This window comes from Equus quagga, chromosome 4 (assembly GCF_021613505.1).
Source record: "Equus quagga isolate Etosha38 chromosome 4, UCLA_HA_Equagga_1.0, whole genome shotgun sequence".
In the NCBI taxonomy this organism is placed as follows: Eukaryota; Metazoa; Chordata; class Mammalia; order Perissodactyla; family Equidae; genus Equus; species Equus quagga.
In genome coordinates, this window is record NC_060270.1 from 14,257,683 (window position 1) to 14,278,141 (window position 20,459).

At 40.2% G+C, this 20,459-nt stretch overlaps 1 protein-coding gene across 18 annotated transcripts in view; it reads left to right on the plus strand.

Moving 5' to 3' along the window:
* PHLDB2 (pleckstrin homology like domain family B member 2) overlaps positions 1-20,459 on the plus strand; it is a 223,587-nt gene that overhangs the window by 88,594 nt on the left and 114,534 nt on the right. For 16 of the 18 annotated variants that reach the window (XM_046658183.1, XM_046658175.1, XM_046658179.1 and 13 more), the window contains exon 2: positions 11,224-11,353. In XM_046658183.1, coding sequence (XP_046514139.1) covers positions 11,272-11,353 — 82 coding nt within the window. In that variant the 5' untranslated portion in view covers positions 11,224-11,271. Of the gene's footprint in view, positions 1-11,223; positions 11,354-20,459 lie in introns of those variants that run through there. The other 2 variants (XM_046658178.1, XM_046658187.1) reach the window with 2 other exon arrangements.

Below are 20,459 nucleotides of genomic sequence, written 5' to 3' on the forward strand. Positions count from 1 at the left end.
GACAAATAGCAGGATCAAGAAGTAATTTCTAACAGCACTTGCCATTTTCCCTTTGGAATAGCTCAGCAGCGTAGATGGTATGAGGACAGCAAGGAACCTGGGGCCAGAGTTTCTGCTCGGAAAAAAAGAGACGGTCAAAGTTAAAGCGACTGAAGATTCTTTACCTGAAATGTAGCACTTTTTCTATTGTGTTAGCAAATAGCTTAAGGACTCGTAGCAGTGATAAAAAATGAATATATATAACTTCTTGGGTGTGTATAAATATTTTATTTCTAAATGTTATGAATAAGGAAAATTGCAAAAAAGGTGACACATCCCAGATCTGAGAATATTGTTGTCAGCATGAAGGGCTGTGGGATCTTAACAACTAACTATACTTCCACGCCTTTTCCCTACATTTGAAAATAAAAAAGGAAAAGAAAAGACAGGCATCATGACGTGGTGTTTTGTTATCCCTGTATCTGCTCAGAATCTACAGGAGATAAGGTAAATAAAAGGAAATTATAGACAGTAGAGTCACGAATATTGTAAGCACTTCTGCAACTCGCTCTGCATGTGCATTGTTTTAATTTCAAATGTTTTACTACTTATCCAATGCAATGTGTATTAAATATTAAACAGATTTTTAAAAGGCTTTCATGTACTAAAAAAAAATATATTATTGGGCTTTGGAAATAGTATTCACTGAGTAAAATGCACAGTGTTTCTTTTGCCCAAAGCATTTGAAGCCATGAAAGGAAAAGGGAGCCTCTCAGGAGCAGTGATGAGCACATTTCTAGGGTCAATAAGCTAGAAGGGGCCTTTTTGCAAAAATTTTCTTAGAGCCATCAATTTAAATCCATCTGGAGCACAACCAGAGGCACTCACAACTAGAATATACAACTACATACTGGGGGGCTTTGGGGAGAAGAAGAAAAAAATAAAAATAAAAATAAATAAATCCATCTGGGGAAGCAATGAGTAATCCTGTAATGAAACCCTGGCTCTACAACACACCAATGTAATGCCCCACGTGGGGTCCGTCTTTACAGTATGTTTACCCTATAGTTAATATGTCCCATGCCCAATATTGTTCAAGGCTAAATATGAATAAATACTTATTGTTTCATATGAGAATATGCAGGTAGGGATATCTATCTATATCCATCTATCCACCTATACAGACAGATATACAGATGACATGAATACAGATATGGATGTAGATGTACATATATCCCAGGTTAAAAATATAGATAAGTTCAAGGTGGGGCTAAGTAAATTCGTGAAGACTAGTTTCACCAGTAGGATCCTGTCCTACCTACCAACATGCATATTAGGTTGGAAGGCCCAGGGTTATTTACTAGGGAATCTCATTGATGGCAGCTACCCTTTAGGGTCAACAAGCTGTGTCAGAGAGAATTATTCCCGCAATCCTGGGACCAGACAGAAGTAGAAAATATCTGCTGCTGCTCCCCACCACGTGGCTCAGGAGTCTTCCCTTTGACTCTGCAGGCTTACCTGCAAACTCTACCAGATGGGCCCCCTCTCTTGTCTGAGCCCCACCAGAACCAGAACCTCCAACGCCGGCCCAGGCACACCTTCAACCGCTGCCAACAACTCCAACCGCACTTCAACCCTTTCCACTAAATACACATTCATCCACATCAAATCATCTTATTTCCCCAAATCCAACAATCTTTTCAGACTTTACTGGTTCTATAATGCATACAGCTTGCTTGCAATGGTACAAAATTTGTGAACTTAAAATATTTTTACTAAAGAAAAAAAAAAGAATGACAGGTAAAATTATACAAATTATTCAAAGTAAATATTTTAAGACCCCCCCCACCCCCAGCCTCACCCCTGTCCATTCCCAGTCCCCAGAGGGAAACGGCATAAACTTTAGTGTCTTTCCTTTCTTACACTTGGGCTTTTTTTCTGCTTTTAGCAAAAATCAGATGAGGTTGTATATGTTGGTTTACAACATGCTTTTTTCACTTAAAACCTATTCAGGTCAGTTTATTTAGATTAACCTCATTTTTGTATGATTCCATTGTAGAGACATACCATAGTTTCTTTAACCATTACCTTACTTATAGTTATTCTGGTTTTTTAATACTGTGCCTCACAAACAGGCTGCAGTAAATATCTTTGCAGGTATGATTTTTGCTATCATTTCTTTCCAAGGCAAATTTTTAGAAATGAGATTCCTGGATCATAGAGTATCCCCTGTGAGCAGTTTTTAATAAATGCTGTCAAATCATTGGGATCAATTTTATATTTCCCTTTTCCTTTATACCGACCTTCTCCTTTGCAGACTCCAACTCAAAGTCTATGCAAACCCTTTGGAATATCAACCTGCTGTTTAATCTCGACCTGGCATCTCTCGACTACACTTTTCAGATACCCTTAGAGCTTCACATGCTTAGACACTGACTTCGGTTTCCTAACTGGCTTTTGTATATCTTGTCTCTTATTCCACCCATTACAGCCATATCACTCTTCTCAAAAACTGCCTTATGCTTGTCACATCTCCGTAATCTTCCGTGAGTCCCCAGTGACTAAAAAATGAACCTTACTCGTGCATTTGAGAGCCTTCACAATCAGGCTTCAATCTTTCTCATTTTATCCTTATTTCTCCTATTTAAAAATTAGAGAAAGAGTGAGGAGGGGGAGAGATCTACTGTGAACCACTTTCACATGTCTTAAAAATATTTTAATCCTCACATCCATTTCAGAAGAGGGGAAAGTAATAGATAGGGGAGGCAATTTACTCTCTACCACAAAGCTGTCACATCTAGAGTTGTGGTTTGAAATTTAGTATATCTGACAGCAAAATGCATGTTCTTACTATCACACCATACTTAAATTCAACTCAATAAATATTTATTCAACATCCATGCAAAACACTTTATTATGTGTTATAGAGGATTAGAAATTTTAAAAGAATGGCACATAATTGACATTTAATCATGGTGCCTGCCTCCCTGGCAGCACGCTTTGTGCTATGTGACCTTGCCCCATCAATAGATGGTTGAAACAAATGCAGGCACCTGTTCCGGTTATCCACTGCTACTTAAGAAGCCACTCCAAAACTTAATCACTTAGAACAATGACAACATTTATGTTCCTCACAAGTATGTAGTTTAGGTAAGGCTCAGAGGGGACATCTTGTCTCTGCTCCCCTCATCATCAGCTAGGGTGGCTTAAAGGCCAGAACTGGGAATCATCTGAAATCTTGCTCACTCACTAGTCTGGAAGTTGGTGCTGACTGTCAACTGGGTCCTCAGTGGGGGCTTCACCTGGGTTCCAAGCAAAAGCATCCTCGAAGGGCCAGGCAGACGCTGATTTGCCTGTTAGGACTTAGCCTTTGAAAGTATCCTTTCCACTGCAGATACAGGCCCACCCAGAAGCAAGGGGAAGACATGTAGACCCCAGCTCATGAGGGAGGGCTGTCAATGTCCATCTGAAAAAGAAGAAGTGAGATGGTGTGGCCATCCTTAGAATACAATCTGCCACCTATAGATGTGCCAGTGAGCTGTCATAGGGAGATAATCCAGGACAATCAAATGCCTTTTCAACTCAGTATAATTTAAGAACAATTTAGAGAATTAAAAACCTGCTGGGGATCAATCTGGAAGGACACAATGGAGAAATGGAGGAAGGCACAATGAAGCGTGTATTCCCTGAAGTTCTGGGGCCGTAGAAACTGGGAGTAAGAACCCAAGTCCCATTCACTTTTATATATATCCTCAACAGAGCACAGTACTAAACGCACGGTAGGTGCTCCTGTATGTCCTGTGAAGAAATACACGAATGCCTGGAAAGAGGGAAGAAAAGGAGGGGGAATTCTGGAGGGGGAAAGATAGATTCTATTAGAAATACCTTGAGTCTAAGGTTCCAGTGATAGCTCTTCACTGAGACGTCTAACAAGCAGTTAGTGAGGTGTGTCTGTGGCTCAGAAGAGAGAGCAGGAGTTAGGGAAGTGGCTTAGGAAGCCATGGACAAGGTGAAGCTTTGGCTGGATGGAACTGCCAAGGAGGAGCTTGGAGAGGAAGATCAAGGACTAAAGCTCAAACAAAACAGTGAGTGGTTAATCCTACAGGCTCTGAGTCTGAACACCGGGATTTAATGTCCAATATACCTGCTTCACCACTTACTGTGTGTTTTCTTAGGTTTATCTGTTTAATCTCTCTGTTCCTCAGTATCCTGTTATAACATTGTTATAATAATAAAAACTGCTCGTGGGGTTGCAGATTAAATGGCATAATACCTGCAAAGTACTTAGAGCCTGGCACATAGTAACCAATCAGTGCATGCTAATTACCATAACTACTGTCAGTTTTTTTAATATCTAAAGTTTAGGAATGGGCAGAGGAAAAGCCAGAGGATAATATTGGACGTGAAGGCCTTATGAAATCTTGTCTAACAGTCCTGATGAATAGCTGCGGGGGCATTCATTACTGAGTAGCCAACATGAAAGAGTTGCTGACTCTGTTAATAAAGACAGGGTGTCATGGTGAGTCATATTTTCTACACCAATACTTCTACAAAGTCTGCGCTTTTAGGTGTGCCATGGTAATATGTGCTGTGTCAAAAAAAAGTATGTTCTATACTCAAATAAATTTGGGAAATGCTGGATTCAACAAAATTAGACAGACATTTCCTTAAATGCTTATGCTAATATGAGCCACAGCTTGCTAAGAAGGAGATAGAGAGAGCATCATTTCCCAAACACTTTTAAACTTTTAGGGATCTTTCTGCTAAACCAATGTGTAGAACACAACTTCTCAATGCTAGTCAAGAAAGAATCTCTTGGAAAACTTCTTAAAAATGTGTGTTACTGGATCCACTTCCACAGATTCTGCTTAGAAAGTCTGGAGTAGGGTTAAGGAACCTATAGTTTTAAAAAGCTCCCTGGTGTTACCTTGCCTCCAGGCAACAGGAAAGAGCAATTGAGCCCTCCCATAATCTCTGTTTCTCTCCAAACTGTTCTAAGAAAAATGGCTCCTGCAAAGAAAGGTAGCCAAAAAAGGGGGGGAGGGGAGTGGTATTCTACCACCAAGGAGATGACTAGCAAATGGCATGTCAATATTCATAAACGCTTCCATTGAGTCAACTTCAAGAAGCATGGACCCCAAGCACTAAGGAAATCTGGAAGTTTCTGTAAAAAAGAAAAGAAAAACAACAACGGAACTCTCAATATGATTACAGTCATGTGTTGCTTAATGACAGCGATATGTTCTGAGAAATTCGTCATTAGGTAATTTTGTCAACATGTGAACATCATAGAATGTACTTACCCAAACCTAGATGGTATAGCCTACTATACACTGAGACGACATAGTACTGATCTTATGGGACCGCCATTGTATACACTTCTGTTGTTGACCAAAACGTCATTATGCAGCACATGACTGTATTTACACTGGCTCAAGGAAGCTATCTGGGCTAAAGGAATAAGGACTATCCAATAACGTATCCGGGTAGGTTATCCAGAAAACATAATGAAGACAAAGATTCATCAAACAAGCCCAGCCTGTCGGCTACCTAAGTACCTATCATGCTTTCAGAAACCTTCAGTCACTGTCGATGAAAGCTAATAATTTGATTACCACAAAAAATATAATTAGGGAAAAGTAGTTGTAGGCTTTATATCTAAAGAAATTCAAACTATCGCCCCATGGAGTTAGTGGCAATCTGACAGATTTCCAAGAATTCCCAACAGAATTTTGAGGCAGAGTTAGATTAGAATTTTTTTAACTTAGGTAATTCTAGGTAGAATGTGTATCTAAACCGATGGGGATGGTTATGTTCTCTGTGTGCCTGTTTAAAATTTAATCTAAGAACAGGCTCCTTAACTGAGATTTACTTGGAGACCAACCAGACCTGAGAATATGCTGATCTAAGAGATATACCATTAAATCTAACCGAAGAGAGATTGTCTTAGAACCATTTTGGGAAGGAGGCAAATTTTTCTTGTGAACATTCTATCTAGGAGGAATTCATCAAAGAGTAACAGTTTAACATTTTTCTATTTTTACAGTCTGCTTTAAAATTTTGATGGTAAAAATAAAAGATAAAAGCATGACATCACTTCCAGGCTTCTCTCTACACACTGGAGCAATTATTCCTTTTATATGTCTGGCAGGACTGGTTTGGGTTGCCAGTCAATCTCTGCCTTTTCCCTCCCCCTGGCGCAGAGAGGGCTGGAGGGAGGGTAAATTAGTCTAGGAGAGGCCACCCAGGCTGCGCTCTTCCAGACTGAAAAAAGACTAAAGAGAGTGACAACTGAATGCAACACATGATCCTAGATCAGATCCTATAAAGGAGATTACTGGGACAATTGGTTAAACTTGAGTGGAGTTTGTGAGTTCAACATCAGTAAGCATCAGTGCTAATTTCCTGATTTTGATCCTTATCTTGCGGTTATCTGGAGAATGTCCTTGCTTGATGGGTTACACGCTAAACTATTCAGGAGTGATGGGCCCCATGTTGAAAACTTACTCCCAAATGTTTCCAGAAAAAATGTGCTTTGTGCTATCCTTGCAGTTTTTCTGAAGTTTGAAATTATTTTTTAGTTAGCATTATCTTTAGCACTGAAAAAAGAATACATTTATCTTATTGTTTGTGTTAGTGTATTGTTGATTTTCTCAGGTTCCCTAAGTAAACTATCAGATCACCTGAAAATAGTTTTACTTCTTCTTTTCCAATTCCTACGCCTCTTAACTGTTTTGTCATTTTAAATGGTACTGGCTGATCCCTCTAGAACAATGTTCAACAGTAGCAGAGAATGAGCATTCCTGACTCTTTCCTAACCTTAGTAGAAATGCATCTAGTGTTTCCCCATTAAGCACAATGCTGGCTTTAGGAAATATGCATCCATTCCTGTTACCTTGAGTGTCTTTTTTAGAAGCTTTTGTCAAAAGCTTTTTTTTTTGGCATCTGGGGAATAATCATATGATTATTACTTTTACATCTACTAATATGGTCTTCATATTAACCGATTTTCTAATAATCATCCTTGCATTCCAGAAATAAATCTCACTTGGTCATGATCTGTTTTCTTAACATGGGGTTGGGTTCTGTTTTCTAATATTTGACCTAGTATTTTTGCATTTCTATTGGATGATTGCTTGTAAAGATATTTATTTACACATTAGAATCATGTTCCTCCACACTTTTTAGGAGAACACCCACCATGAAAGGGGACATAGTAATAACAGAAAGGACGTGGGAGGCCGTGTAGTGGAGACATGGAGAGACTCGACTTCAGAGTCACTTAGACCTTGGGAAGGTTGCTGGCTCCCTCCCCTTACTGGCTGGGTGACCTTGGAGAAGTTATTCCCCTCTTCTACCTCCTGTATTCTCGTCTGTCAGGTAGGAGAACCTACCACAATAGGTTGTACGAGGATTAAATGATAAGAAGTCTGCAAAGACTTCAGTACGATGTCTGCCACAATGTAAGCCCACACAAACATTAGGACATTGTATTATAAAGAAGCACATTTCTTTTGCAGCTTCTCATATTAAAAAAGTAGTGTTAGGATATATGTGAACAGATACCATAGTTTCCTCAGGAGGCACTTGGTGTCTCAGTTTAAATGGTCCCCAGCATTTTGCTATGATTACTGAGCACAGAGGAGATTGAACAGACCAGTTTAGTGAACCAGGTTTGTATTTTGTCTCGTCTTTTACAGTTACTCCCTTGTAGGAGAGCGGTTTAAATGTAAACAGTGAGCTCTTAAGGAGTGCCAAGTGGGGGCAAGAGGAGGGACTGGGAAGGAAAGATCCAATTTCTTGACCCTCTACTACCTGCCAGGAGCTCATTTAGGAATGTCTGCAGTTAAGAGGTGAGGAAAGCTGGAAGGTAACATCAAGATCTCAAAACCTGAGTGAACCGTCTGGATAGCAGGGTGGGTATAGCATTTCTCTTTATCGAAGAGCTGAGATCAGCGTTTGTTCTTTTCTTCTCGCCCATAATCTCTTCAAACAGAGGAGAATGGAGTAGATGCACTCTCTCTGGGTTGGGCTCTTGGCTACTTCACCTCTTAGTCAGTGTTCTGAACATCAGGAAATCACTCTGTATAGTCAGTGGTCGTGCTTCTAGGACTCCTGAGCATGGAGGAGGTAAGGAGCGGGTTCACTTACTCAAGCATTTGTTCTCCAACTTTTTATGATGGATGCATGTATGCTACAGCTCTTTATTAAGACCACAGAAACGAAAGCTCCATCTACCACTCTGAGACTGTTAGACACAGAATGTTGTGGGAGTGCCGGGGGGAAAAGAGATTGGCTTAAAGACGTTGGTATTTCTGCCGTGCCCAGAAAGTTGGAGCTAAATAAAAAAGCAGGTATTGAGAAACAGGTTCCGGACTGACACAGAGTAGGTCTACATTTTGTCTCTTTCTTGCTGTTGGTCTTGGACAAGCTCCTTATGTTTTCTGAGCTTTAATTGTATCACCTGTAAAAAGAGGAAAAATTACCTCATATATATGGGTTTGTGGTAAAGATTAAAGGAAACAATGTATGTAAACACTTAGCACAATGCTGGACATGAGACTCCTCAAGGATACTGGCTATTATTGTTATTATCTGGTCCTCAGCAGTATTCTTCAGTTCTTGCCTCTGTCAGTACTCCTTTCCTCAGAACTCAAGTTTCTTTTTATAAAGTACCTGTGATATAATTCCCATACTATACAATTCATTCATTTAAAGTATAGAATTCAATGGTTTTTAATACATTCAGAGTTGTCCACAATCTAATTTTAGAGCATTTTCATCAACCCCAAAAAGGAACCCTATACCCATTAGCAGTCACTTGTCTCTCCTCCACCATTCCTCTAGAACTAGCTCGAGGCAATCGCCAATCTACTTTCTGTCTCTATAGATGTGCTGATTCTGGAGATTTCATGTAAATAGAGTCATATAATATGTGATGTTTTGTGACTGACTTCTTTCATTTAGCATAATGTTTTCAAGGTTCCTCTACGTTGGAGCATGTGTCAGTACTTCATTCCTTTTTATGGCCAAATAACATTACATTGTACAGAGATACCACATTTTATTTATGCATTCACCTGTTGAAGGGTATCTGAGTCGTGTCCACTTTTTGGCTATTATGAATAATGATAACATAAACATTTGTATTCAAGTTATGCGTGAATGTATGTTTTCATTTCTTTTGGGTATATACCTATGAGTAGAATTGCTGGGTCTTATGGAAGCTCTATTTTTAGCCTTTTGAGGAACTGCCAAATTGTTCTCTAAAGTGGCGTTTTACATTCCCACAGCACACTTTGAGTGTCCTTTCCCACACTTGTTATTATCTGTCTTTTTGATTATAGCCATCCCAGCAGGTATGAGGTGGTATTACACTGCGGTATCACTGCGCTTTGCCCTAATGATTAACGATGTGCAGCACCTTTTCATGTGCTTACTGGCCATTTGTATATCTTCAGAGAAACATCTATTTAGACCCTGTGGCCATTTTGTGTTTTTATAGCCTATATAAAATTCTATACCTTTTTATATTACAGATACAAGTCCCTTATTGGATACTTTCTTGACGGTATTATTTGTAGCACGAAAGTTTTTCAAGTGTCTTTTTATTGCGACTTATGGAAGTCTACATTTCAGCATTTATAGACTACAAATTGTTCAGGCTGGTAACCTTTCAATGGAAGAGTTGGCCTTGTACTTCATTGACAAAAGTGAGGCCCTCAATATGTAAAAATCCCCTACTCTTTACCCTTCCTGCCCCATAGCTACATGGGCATCCATCCTCATCTCCTTTCTTCCATCCATTCTTTTGAAATGAGGAGCACTTCTTCTATTCAAGGCCAACCCTCCAAGTGGGCTCTTGATCTCATTCTCTCTCCTCTCTCAGGCCCTTACTCCATCACTTAATCCTCTTCTCTCCTAGATCTTTACTATTTTCCTCTCCATCTTCCCTCAGCTTATGAACCAGCTTAGCTCCTCCCTCCCATTTTGAGGAAAAGCAAAATTTCTCATGATCTGCATCCTCCAAATATACAACTCCAGCTTTGATCTCTATCCTGCACTTGACTTGGAGGCTCTATAGATATATTCCAACTCAATATGTCCAAAAGTGAATTCCCCTCCTCACTCCACATCTCCTCTACTTCTCGTATTTCCATTGTTAGAATCGTGATCCACCACCTACCCAAATCACACCAGTCTCTCCCCGACACCCACCTCCCAGTACCAATAAATCATCTTGGCCTGATGATGATATATATATATACACATATATGTATACACATACCAGTCTGAACCTTGTTATCTTAAACAAATGCCCTAGTTTAGCTTCTTAGCATCTCTCCCCTGAAATATTGTATAGGCCTCTAATTGGTCTTTCTGCCTCCAGTTCTACCACCATTAAAATCCATCCTTCTAAACATATCAAGAGCAATTTAAACAAAACTGGTGAGTTTTTCAGCATTTGGATAGGAGATGAGGGTTTTTATCTTACGCAGTAACATATGTTACTGGTATGTGAATTTGGTAAGTCTCTTATTCTTTCTGAGCCTCAGGCTTCTCATCTGTAAAATGGGAATGATAATACTTAGTCTTAGAGTCATTATGAAAATCAAATGAGAAATATTTGGTAGAGTAGGTACACAACAAATGGGAGCCCTTATCTGATGCATTCAGCATGTCTCCTGGGGCACCCCGAGTCTGCAGTGAAAACCAGATATATGAGAGCCATGGGAGGCCTGACTTAACGTCAGGAGGGGGAGCTCTTAAGAATGAGGACATTGGTTTCCTTTTCTATAATATGAGATTTTGTAAAAATTGAAAGAAATAATAAAGGCAAAGTGCCTAATAGGATGGCTGGTAAATGATAAGCATGACATGAAAAATAGAAAATAAGAAACAAGAAACCACAAGCAGAAACAACTATGCCAAGAAACTGATTTTTCTTTCCGTCTAAGTATTGCCCATTGCTTGTTTGCTGGCCTCTGTTTTTCAAAAATCTGTAGATGTTCTTATCCAAAAGTGTGCTTTTGTTGATGGTAATTGATGGTGCTGATGTTCAAGTTTCATCATGCTAATGGACAGTTAACAGTGGGATTACAGGATGATCAAGGATGTCTGTGTTTCAAACTCAACAGCAGTTAGTGTTGCCCAGATGTTAGCTCTATTGATCTTTGGTTTTCAGAGGTCACCTCAGCTTTCAACTTCTCAATCATAGAACATCTCTTTTCTTGCTGATTACAGGCTGGGAACCATCGCAGTTTCTCCTCTGAGATTCAGCAGAAGATCCTGATGGAGGAGGATAATACCCAGAGGGAGGAGCCCCAGGAGGAGGCAGTTGGTGACGTGCAACATTTCGGTGAGAACTCTCTTGGTAAGAACTTCATTTGCAAAAATTTTCAGTAAAGGTTTCCGAGTACCTACTCTCCACCACGCATACTGGGAATGACTTGGCGTTTTCCAGCATAAACCCAAGAGTCCAGCAATCCTTGCCTGGAGCTTTGGTCATGTGCTTACTTACATTAAAGACATGTTCAGGTTTTGTTTAGACCAGACACTAGGTGACAGGCAGGCCAAAACAGCTGGCGTGGAGAGGTCTTTTCTAGTGATTCATCAGTTATTCAAAAATCAAAGCCTACACAAAAAGAGGTAGGATGGGCCACATAGAGAAAGGCATCAAGTTTATAGTCTCTCTAAAAGAGTCTCTCTAGAAGAACAGCCAATCTTGGGACAAGACTCTAACCCAGCTATTCTATTCACAGGGCTTGTGGTGCTGGGTAAATCTTTGTAATGTGTTCCCTGGCATTCAAAACAGAATAAATGGACTCATAAAGTGTATATTTTCCTCCTTATTTTTTATTGCACCTCAGATGAATAAATAACCAGAGGCAGGAAAATGGGTGCTCAGGGAAATGCTGGGAACCAGGTGTCAGTTAACCTCGTCAGTGTTTCTCTGCGATCGGCTGATCCTCTCCTCACTGCAAAGTCCACTTCTATTACAGAAGGGTGATGTCAAACTAGATTTAATTTTTCATTTACTCATTGCTCTAAGTTCTAGACACAGGAGTTAAAATAGAAATCCCCTGTATTAGTCAAGATTCTCCAAAGAAACAGAATCAATAGGAAGTATATATATAATAAATCTCCATCTCTCTTTCTCTCTCTCTCTCTCTCCCCCTCTCTCTCTGTCTCTGTCTCTTTGCATATACATTTATTTTAAAGAATTATCTCACATGGTTTTTGGGACTGGCAAGTCTGAAATCTGTAGGTCAGACCCACAGGTTGGAAGTTGAGGCAACAGTGGATGCTGTACTCTTGAATCCAGATTCCAAGGGACAACAGGCTGGAAATTCAAGCAGGGTTTCTATGTTGCAGTCTCGAGGAGAATTCCTTCTTTGGGAAGCCTCAGTCTTTGCTCTTAAGGTCTCTACTATTGGATGAGGCCCACTCACATTATGGAGAGTAATTTGCTTTACTCAAAGTCCACTGATTTAAATGTTTAACATATCTAAGAAAATACCTTCTCAGCAACATCTACACTGGTGTTTGACCAAACAACTGGGAACCACAGCCTAGCTAAGTTGACACAAAATTAACCATCATAGCCCTCTTACCTTAGGGATTTTATGTCTAGACCAGACACGGAAAATAAAACAGAAAATTTGCTATCCAATAATATGAAGTCCTTTGGCACCTGACCAAGACTGGGAACAGAGCTGGGAAAAGTTTTCTGGAGAGTGTGATTCCTGAATTGACTGTTGCTGATTTTGAGGGAAGAGGTGAATGAACATGACACATGGGAATGACTGCAAGTAGTTTATCAGGATTGAAATTCCACTCCTTGCAGGGAGAAGAGGGACGAAATGGTAAGCTACTAAGTGGGAAAATAACCTGGAGTTTATTTGTTTAATGCTAAACTGAGGATTCTGGATTTACTTTGTCCTGAAGTCCTGGAGGAGTCACTGAAGAATTCTTAAGCATTGCAATGATGAGATTAGATTCTCAGTATTCAAGACCAATACATGTAATCATTCAGCAAATATTTCATAGTGTCTGTCAGGCATGAAGTACTGTGGACGACACTGGGGATATAATGGTGAACAACAGAGAAGGATCTCAACCTCACAAAGCTTAGAATTTAGTGGGACGATAAGGAAAAAAAGACAAAATAATTATACATTTTAATTAGTGCTATTGAGCACGGAGGCTTGATTCACAAGCTTATAATTCCAATGTCTGCCTACTCCTGTCTCAACCAGCCATCACCTCCCTGCATTAAGTGCAAGCTTCGAATACTGAGCAATCATCCAGGAACTGCCCTAAACCCCATCCCTTCCTCTGGCCAAGTACACAGCACTCGGATTTGATACTTCCTGACTCTCTCTCCAAAGTGTGGATCTTAGCTTCCCCTCCAGGCTCTTCCATCTTCCATTGCTGTGGGTGAGCCTTGCCTGCCACACACCCTACGTCCCTCCAGCCCTGGGCCCAAGGCAACTTCATCTCCCCCGACCCCTGGGCCTATTCCTGGTTCTCTCTCGGAGTGAGTTAAGAATACCTGACAACTGAAGGCAAAGAGGATGGAGAGAAGAGTACTATTGACAGATATGTAAGAGGTAAAAATGGTATGGTTGGCAATAGATTGATAATAGGTTTAAGAAAGTATGAGAGACTGAAGAAATTTTCCAAATTGGGGGGTTGGACAACTGAATATAGGGGATGACTTTTATTTAATTACAGACTATAACAAAAAAGGAGGGTTGACAGGTACACATAGGGAAAGAGATAATGATTTGGACATGTCTACTGAGCCCTCTAAAGGTGTACAGTATGGAATCATCATCTTCCTCCATGTGCACCCCTCAACCCTCTTTTTTTTTTTCCTCTGGTACTAAAGATGGCAGCAGTTGGAATGGAAAATAAGAGATTGATATTTCCAGTAGGATCAAAGCATTCAACTATTTGCAAAGTCACAGGGAATTTAACACAAAATGCTAATAGCCCATGAGAGAAAACTTTCTTTCGAAGACTAATTACCAATGAATTATTCATTGGGGTAATGTTGCTCTCCACCCATATGGATCCTTCAAAATTGCCTGTGTAAGGAATTTTCCACCTGGATAGTCACTTTGATTAACTTCTGGAACCAGAAAGGATGAGAGGCAAAACCAGCTTGTGCAACAGGAAAACAACAAACCACATCAGGGCTTGTCTTGATTTCATTGCCTATCAATGCTCACAGACTAGAAGATTGAAAACTACTTGACTGATTTCCCCCCACCCCAACTCCAGCTGTTGGGGGTCCTCAGACCTTATCTGGGTTTTTTGGAGAGGAACCAGAGGGAGAGCCACAGACAACTCTGCCAGCAAGCGTGGGATGGGGAGGAAATGCACCCTTTAAACATACCCGTATTTGCCTTCTTGACAGCAAATCCATGCCAATATCTGTAACTTTCCTCTTGCATTGTTGGGTTGATAAACTTTTTATAAAGCTAACTTTAATATCATTATTAAAGGTGTTCATGTTAAAGCTCTGGAGATTCTTATGTCAATCTTATAAATAGAATACTAATACCTTGAGAATCAAGCTCTTGAAATGAGCAATAAGAGAAGGACGTTTAAATAGAATTTCATTTTGTTCCCATTTGAGAAACACAATCAATGAATTTCAATCATCTTCTTTAGGCATATTTGTAACGCATAGAAACTCCTGGTTCTTGAGAACAGTCAGAAATTCAAATGAGTCTAAAAGAACCGTCCTAGTCATGAATATCATTGTCTGTATCTCAGAAATAAATGCTTCAAACAACCACTTAGAACTTTTGAGCACTGACACTAACTCTGTAGTCACAGCTGGGTGCTATATAATAATGTTTTTATTAGCTCTCTTAACAACTCCCTTAAGAGAAACAATGCAATTATCCCCATAAGGCCAAGCAAGTAGCCCCAAGCCACTAGTGACACAACTGGTTCACTGGAATACTAAGTCACCGAATTTCCAATTCAACACTTGACCCAACAGCCAAAAGGAACCTGTTTCATACTTATTTCTGTAAGAATCTTAGGATCTATGACTATGGACTCATCATAACATGAAAAAAAAGGATGGCAGCCAGGAGTGGGCAGACGGATTCAGGATCTTAACTGGGCCCTTAATGAATATTCAGCAGAACAGCCTTGACTTGGGCTGATAGCTTTGTTTAAGATATTAGGAAGCAGAACCGGTACCACTTTATGGGGGTCTTTAAATTCTGTGGCTGGAGCTCATCTTCTCTTTCATCCTAGCTCTATATAGTCAGTTTCTACTTCCTACACAGCCGCTGTCTCTTCCTGTATTTGTCAGGCAAGGAGAAGCCAGTGCAAGTTTAGAGCAAGGAAATGACATAATTAAAATGGTATTAGATATGAAATCTAAAATTCAAAACCCCATTCTCCCCTCCCCCGCAATCTGGCCCCAACTCCCTCTGTCTCATTTCCCCCACTCCCTCCACGTACTGTGGGCTCAGGCAGGCTGCATTCGTTCCCACTTCTCTCACTCACCTTGGCTTTACTGCCCTCCTGCTTTGTTCACACTATCGCCCCTGCCTAGAAGGCTCTTTTTTCCGATATGAAGGTCACATATGTTGTCTTCCCTGATAGACTCATTGGGCAGAGATACCCCTTTCTCTGAACTCATTTGATCACTTTTTCACAGTGTGTTTTATATTACATTCTCACATTCCAGTTTTATGCTGGCAGTAAACTCCTTATATAGAGAGACATAACAAACGTCTATTTTATCGCCATCTTCCACTCATCTAGGCACATTGTGTGGAATAGAGTAGATGCTTAGAACACTTGCCTCTGTGTTTAACATTCCTCATGTTCTCAATCCTGGCCCCTGCTCTGAGTTGTCAGAAGTCTCGAGTGCAGTGAGGTCTGTATATATCTGACACATCAGTTAGGACACGTATCCCTCTCCAAAGTGGCTCCAAAGAAATTTGTATTCTATTCTGAGGGAATTTGAAATAATATTTGAAATAACTGGGAGGAAGGTGAAAGTCAGATGAAAGGAAAAATGAAGAGGAGCAACAGAGAATAGAAGCTGAGTTCACTGCAATATTTTTGATAGAGTATTGTTTTTTTCTGTGATGAGCAGATAAACTACAAAGAAAACTTGTTTTAAGTCTGCCATGCAGGAAAAGTAGACCAGTTCAGGGTCTTCAAGTGATTAGAAAAGTGGGCCAGATAAACCCAGCTGGGAAAGGTTAATCTAAAGGGGACACACACACACACAGACACACACACACACACACACACAGAGCATCCTTTTCCTGCCTGATTCCAGTACAAACTCACAGAAAAGACTGGAGGCAAGGCAGAAAGAGAACATTTTGATGCAGAAATTAATCAGCTGTTCCAAGTGTATTCAGATTATTCTCATAATTAGAGAACCAACCTTTTAATAGTTTTACCATAAAGCAGTAGATGGAGATAAATCTCCACTTTAATTTTGGTTGTTTTTCTGGTTTAATTTGAAGAGCTAATGTGTTATGTATACTCCATATATTTAAATATATATTTGAGAACGTAGAGTAAAATCCAAATATCCAGTAAGGTTATTGGAATAAAAATACATCAAAGACCTAAAAAGAAAAGAAGGAGTAGGAAGCAAAATCTTTATTTCCATAGCACAATAACTTAATAGTACATTTCACTTCGAGCTTCCGGTAACCAGGATACAAAGGGAAGTATTGGGTTATTTAGTTTTCCTTAATAACAACTACAAATCCAGTGTGAAAATAGATGAAGGTACCTTTTCTAAGAAGTGAAAGTATGTTGAGTTTTAAGAGAGAGAAAATTTATCCTAGTAGCTAAATTCTAAAAGGAGTTCATGACGAGGAACTCAACTTGGATAGGGCAGTACAAAAGAATGGTTGATGTCATTGATAAGAGTTCCACAGGAGAAAGCAAGAATGGTTGGAAGCTACTCTTTTTTTTTTTTTTTGGAGGAAGATTGGCCCTGAGCTAACATCTGTGCCCATCTTCCTCTATTTTATATGTGGGACACCTACCACGGCATGGCTTGACAAGTAGTATGTAGGTCCACGCCTGGGATCCAGGCTGGCGAACCCTGGGCTGTCAAAGTGGAGCGCACGAACTTAACCACTATGCCGCTGGGCAGTCCCCTGGAAGCTACTCTTTTGATGAGGACATTACGCTAAGTGAAATAAGCCACGTACAGAAAGTAAAAAACTGTATGATCTCACTTATATGTGGAATCTAAAAAAAGTTAATTACAAAAAAGCCGAGAGTAGAAAGATGCTTACCGGGGGCAAGGAGGTTGGGAAATGGGGAGATGTTGGTCAAAGGGTACAAAAGTACAGTTAAAGGATAAATAAGTGCAGAGATCGAATGTGACAGCATGATGGCTATGGTAAATAATACTGTATTGAATACTGGAAATTTGATAAGAGAGTAGGTCACACATACACAAAAGGTGACTACGTGAGAAGATATGTGAATTGGCTTGACTGTAGTAATCATTTCACTATGTGTATGTTCATCAAATCATCCAGTTGCACATCTTAAATATATACAATTTTTATTAAAAAAAAAGAAAAGAAAAGAAACTACACTTTTGAGTGCTCCCTGTGCTATCTATCCCCAGTGCAAAGAACGGTGCCTACATTATCACATTAATTCATAAAAATGTGAGCTGGGTGTTATCAGTCCCACTTTCCAGAATAGCATTTTGTTTCTCAGTGAAGGTAAATGATGCACTCAAATTACTCGGCTCATAAAGAGGCTGAGTCAGGGTTTCAACCTAGGTCTGCCTGACTCCAAAATCAATGATCTTTCCACTGCACTCTGCAAATAATAACTTCTCAATTCTTTACACAGGTATAATATTAAAGAGAACTTCAGTACAAACAGTTGTTCCATGAGTTGGACTGAATGGACCAAGTTAATAGCTTCAAAGATTTGTTAGGCTATCACTGCAGAGAGAAGAAGAGATGTACAGATTCCAAACATAAGAGTTAGTCAAGATCAACCAGTCTTTGTTAATGAAAGGGTACAATAGCAAAATTAATTCCAAAGGAAGTAATCCACAAATAATCCGTATCACTGTGTAACACTTCACCTCCCCCACCTGGGAGGGAGAAGGATATAGAAAAGTAAGCTCAGGTACTGCGACCACTACAGATCCTGGAGAAGGGAACAAGGAAGGACGTTCTGCTGTGTAGTTCACAAGACAACCTCCCTAGTAGGGGATGGCAGAGAGAGGGAGGTGGGGCTTGGGTCTGTGATTCAATAGGGGACTTTGTTTTAAAGAACCCAGGAAATGGAAAAAATAGAAGGAAAGAGCTCATTTCTTTTCTTCTTTCTATTTTTTAAAATGTCATAACTAAAATAAAGTCTGGTAAAAATAACTATTACAATAATAATAAGTGTTAAATTTTGAGTGCCTGCTACACATGTTAAGATGTTGGGGTCTGCATTTCACATTTAATGTAACCCTTGCACCTTGTCACTCTCCTGTCTCCAGGTGGCTATGGCATTATGAAAGCTGTTGAAAACCATACTAACTCATCAACGCTGAAACGCTTTGCTGGGTTTAGTCACTTAAAAAAGTCACATTAAATGAATGCTCTTTGAGCCCTTTCCATTTATCAAGTCTTGGAGTATAGCTCCCACAAATATGAATCAAATGATCCTTAGCCTTCAAGGAGCTTGACTACAGTGAAAGAGACAGAGATGTCAACAGATATCAAGGCTGTGAGAGGAGGCCAATGAGGATCAATTTTTCCTGGTGATTAGGAATTATACATTATACAGAAATTTTCCCTGACATCATTCCTGCTTAGAGAAGAGGTGGAGAGAAGCATTGAAGAGCATGAACTCTAGAATCCAGCTGCCTGTGTTCAAATTCTGCCTCTACCAACCTATTAGCTGAGTGACCATTCACTTCTCTGTGCCTTACTCTTTTCACTTATAAAATGGGGGTGGTAACAGTACCTACCACACAGAGTTGTTATAAGGACTAAACTAATTAATTCTGTAATATATCTGGAAGAGTGCCTGGTACCTAAAGTAACTGTTGCTCTCAATAAATGTTAGCTGTATTTTCTTAGACATGAATATCATCACCTTAATGACGATCATTCTAGGTGTGTTGTGTTGGTGGACATACTCCTCAGACCATCTGAGGGAGAACAACTGTCTTTAAGACGTCTGTCTAGTCTAGAGTATTGCTGACGTTGTTCTGGGCAAGGAAATGTTTGCAACTGTAGTGCTTTGGGTCAAAGGCATCATTCATTCTTGAGCACCAACTACATGCCAGGAGCAATGGGGATCTATCACGGGAGAGAGCAGATAAAAATCCCTGCCCGCAGAGAACTTACATTCTGGTGAGGAGAGTGAGATAATAAACATGATATAAAAAGTACATTTCCTAATATGGTAGACAGTGATAATTCTGTCAACAAAAAAATAAAGCCAGCTCCACTGGTATGGAGAATGCATTTTTTACTTTAAATAGAGTGGTCAGGGTAGGCCTGAGGAACGTGGTGACATCTGACCAGTGTCTGAAGGAAGTGAGGGAGCAAGCCATGTGGATACCTCGGTGGGGTAGGGTGGGGGGTGGGGAGGAATTCCAGGCTGAGAGGACAGGTAACACAAAGGCCCTGAGATGGAAGCATGCCCGTCTAGGAATCTACTCCAGGAATACTAAGGAGGCCATTGTGGCAGGAACTGAGTGAGTGAAGCAGGAGCTAAGGCCAGAGAATGACAGATTCTGTATTGTCCTTCTGGGCCATTCTATGCACTTTGGCTTTTATTGATTGAGATGGGGACCATTCCAGGGTTTGGAGCAAAGGAGTGATAGGAGCTGCCGTAATGTTTACTCTTAAACATTTATTCTCTCTGTGTCTTGTTTCTGCTGTGTTGAGAAGGGCAAAAGCAGAAACAAGGGTAATCAAAGTAAAGACATGATGGTAGATTAGCCCTGGGTGGTAATAACAGTGGAGCTGGGAAGTAGTTGAATTTTGGACTTATTTTGAGAGTAGAGCTGAAAGCATTTCCTGATGGATTGGATTTGAAGTGTGAGAGAAACAGAAAAGTCAAGGATGACACCAGGGCCAGCCTGGTGGTGTAGTGGTTAGGTTCCGTGTGCTCTGCTTTGGCGGCCAGGGTTGGTGGGTTCAGATCTGTGCAGTGGACCTACACCACTCATCGCCATGCTGTGGCAGCATCCTACATATAAAAGAGAGGAAGAGTGGCACAGATGTTAGCACAGGACTAATCCTCCTCAAGGAAAAAACATTGATAATGGATGTCAGCTTAGGGCAAATCTTCCTCAGTGCAAAATAAAAAAGGATGCCACCAAGGTTTTAAGCTTGCTGTGAGGAAGACTTCAACTGGGAAGGGTGGTTGGGAGGCAGAGGGAGGAATTTCAGGGTAGATGTTAAGTGGGAGAAGCCTAGCAGACACCCCCTCCCCCC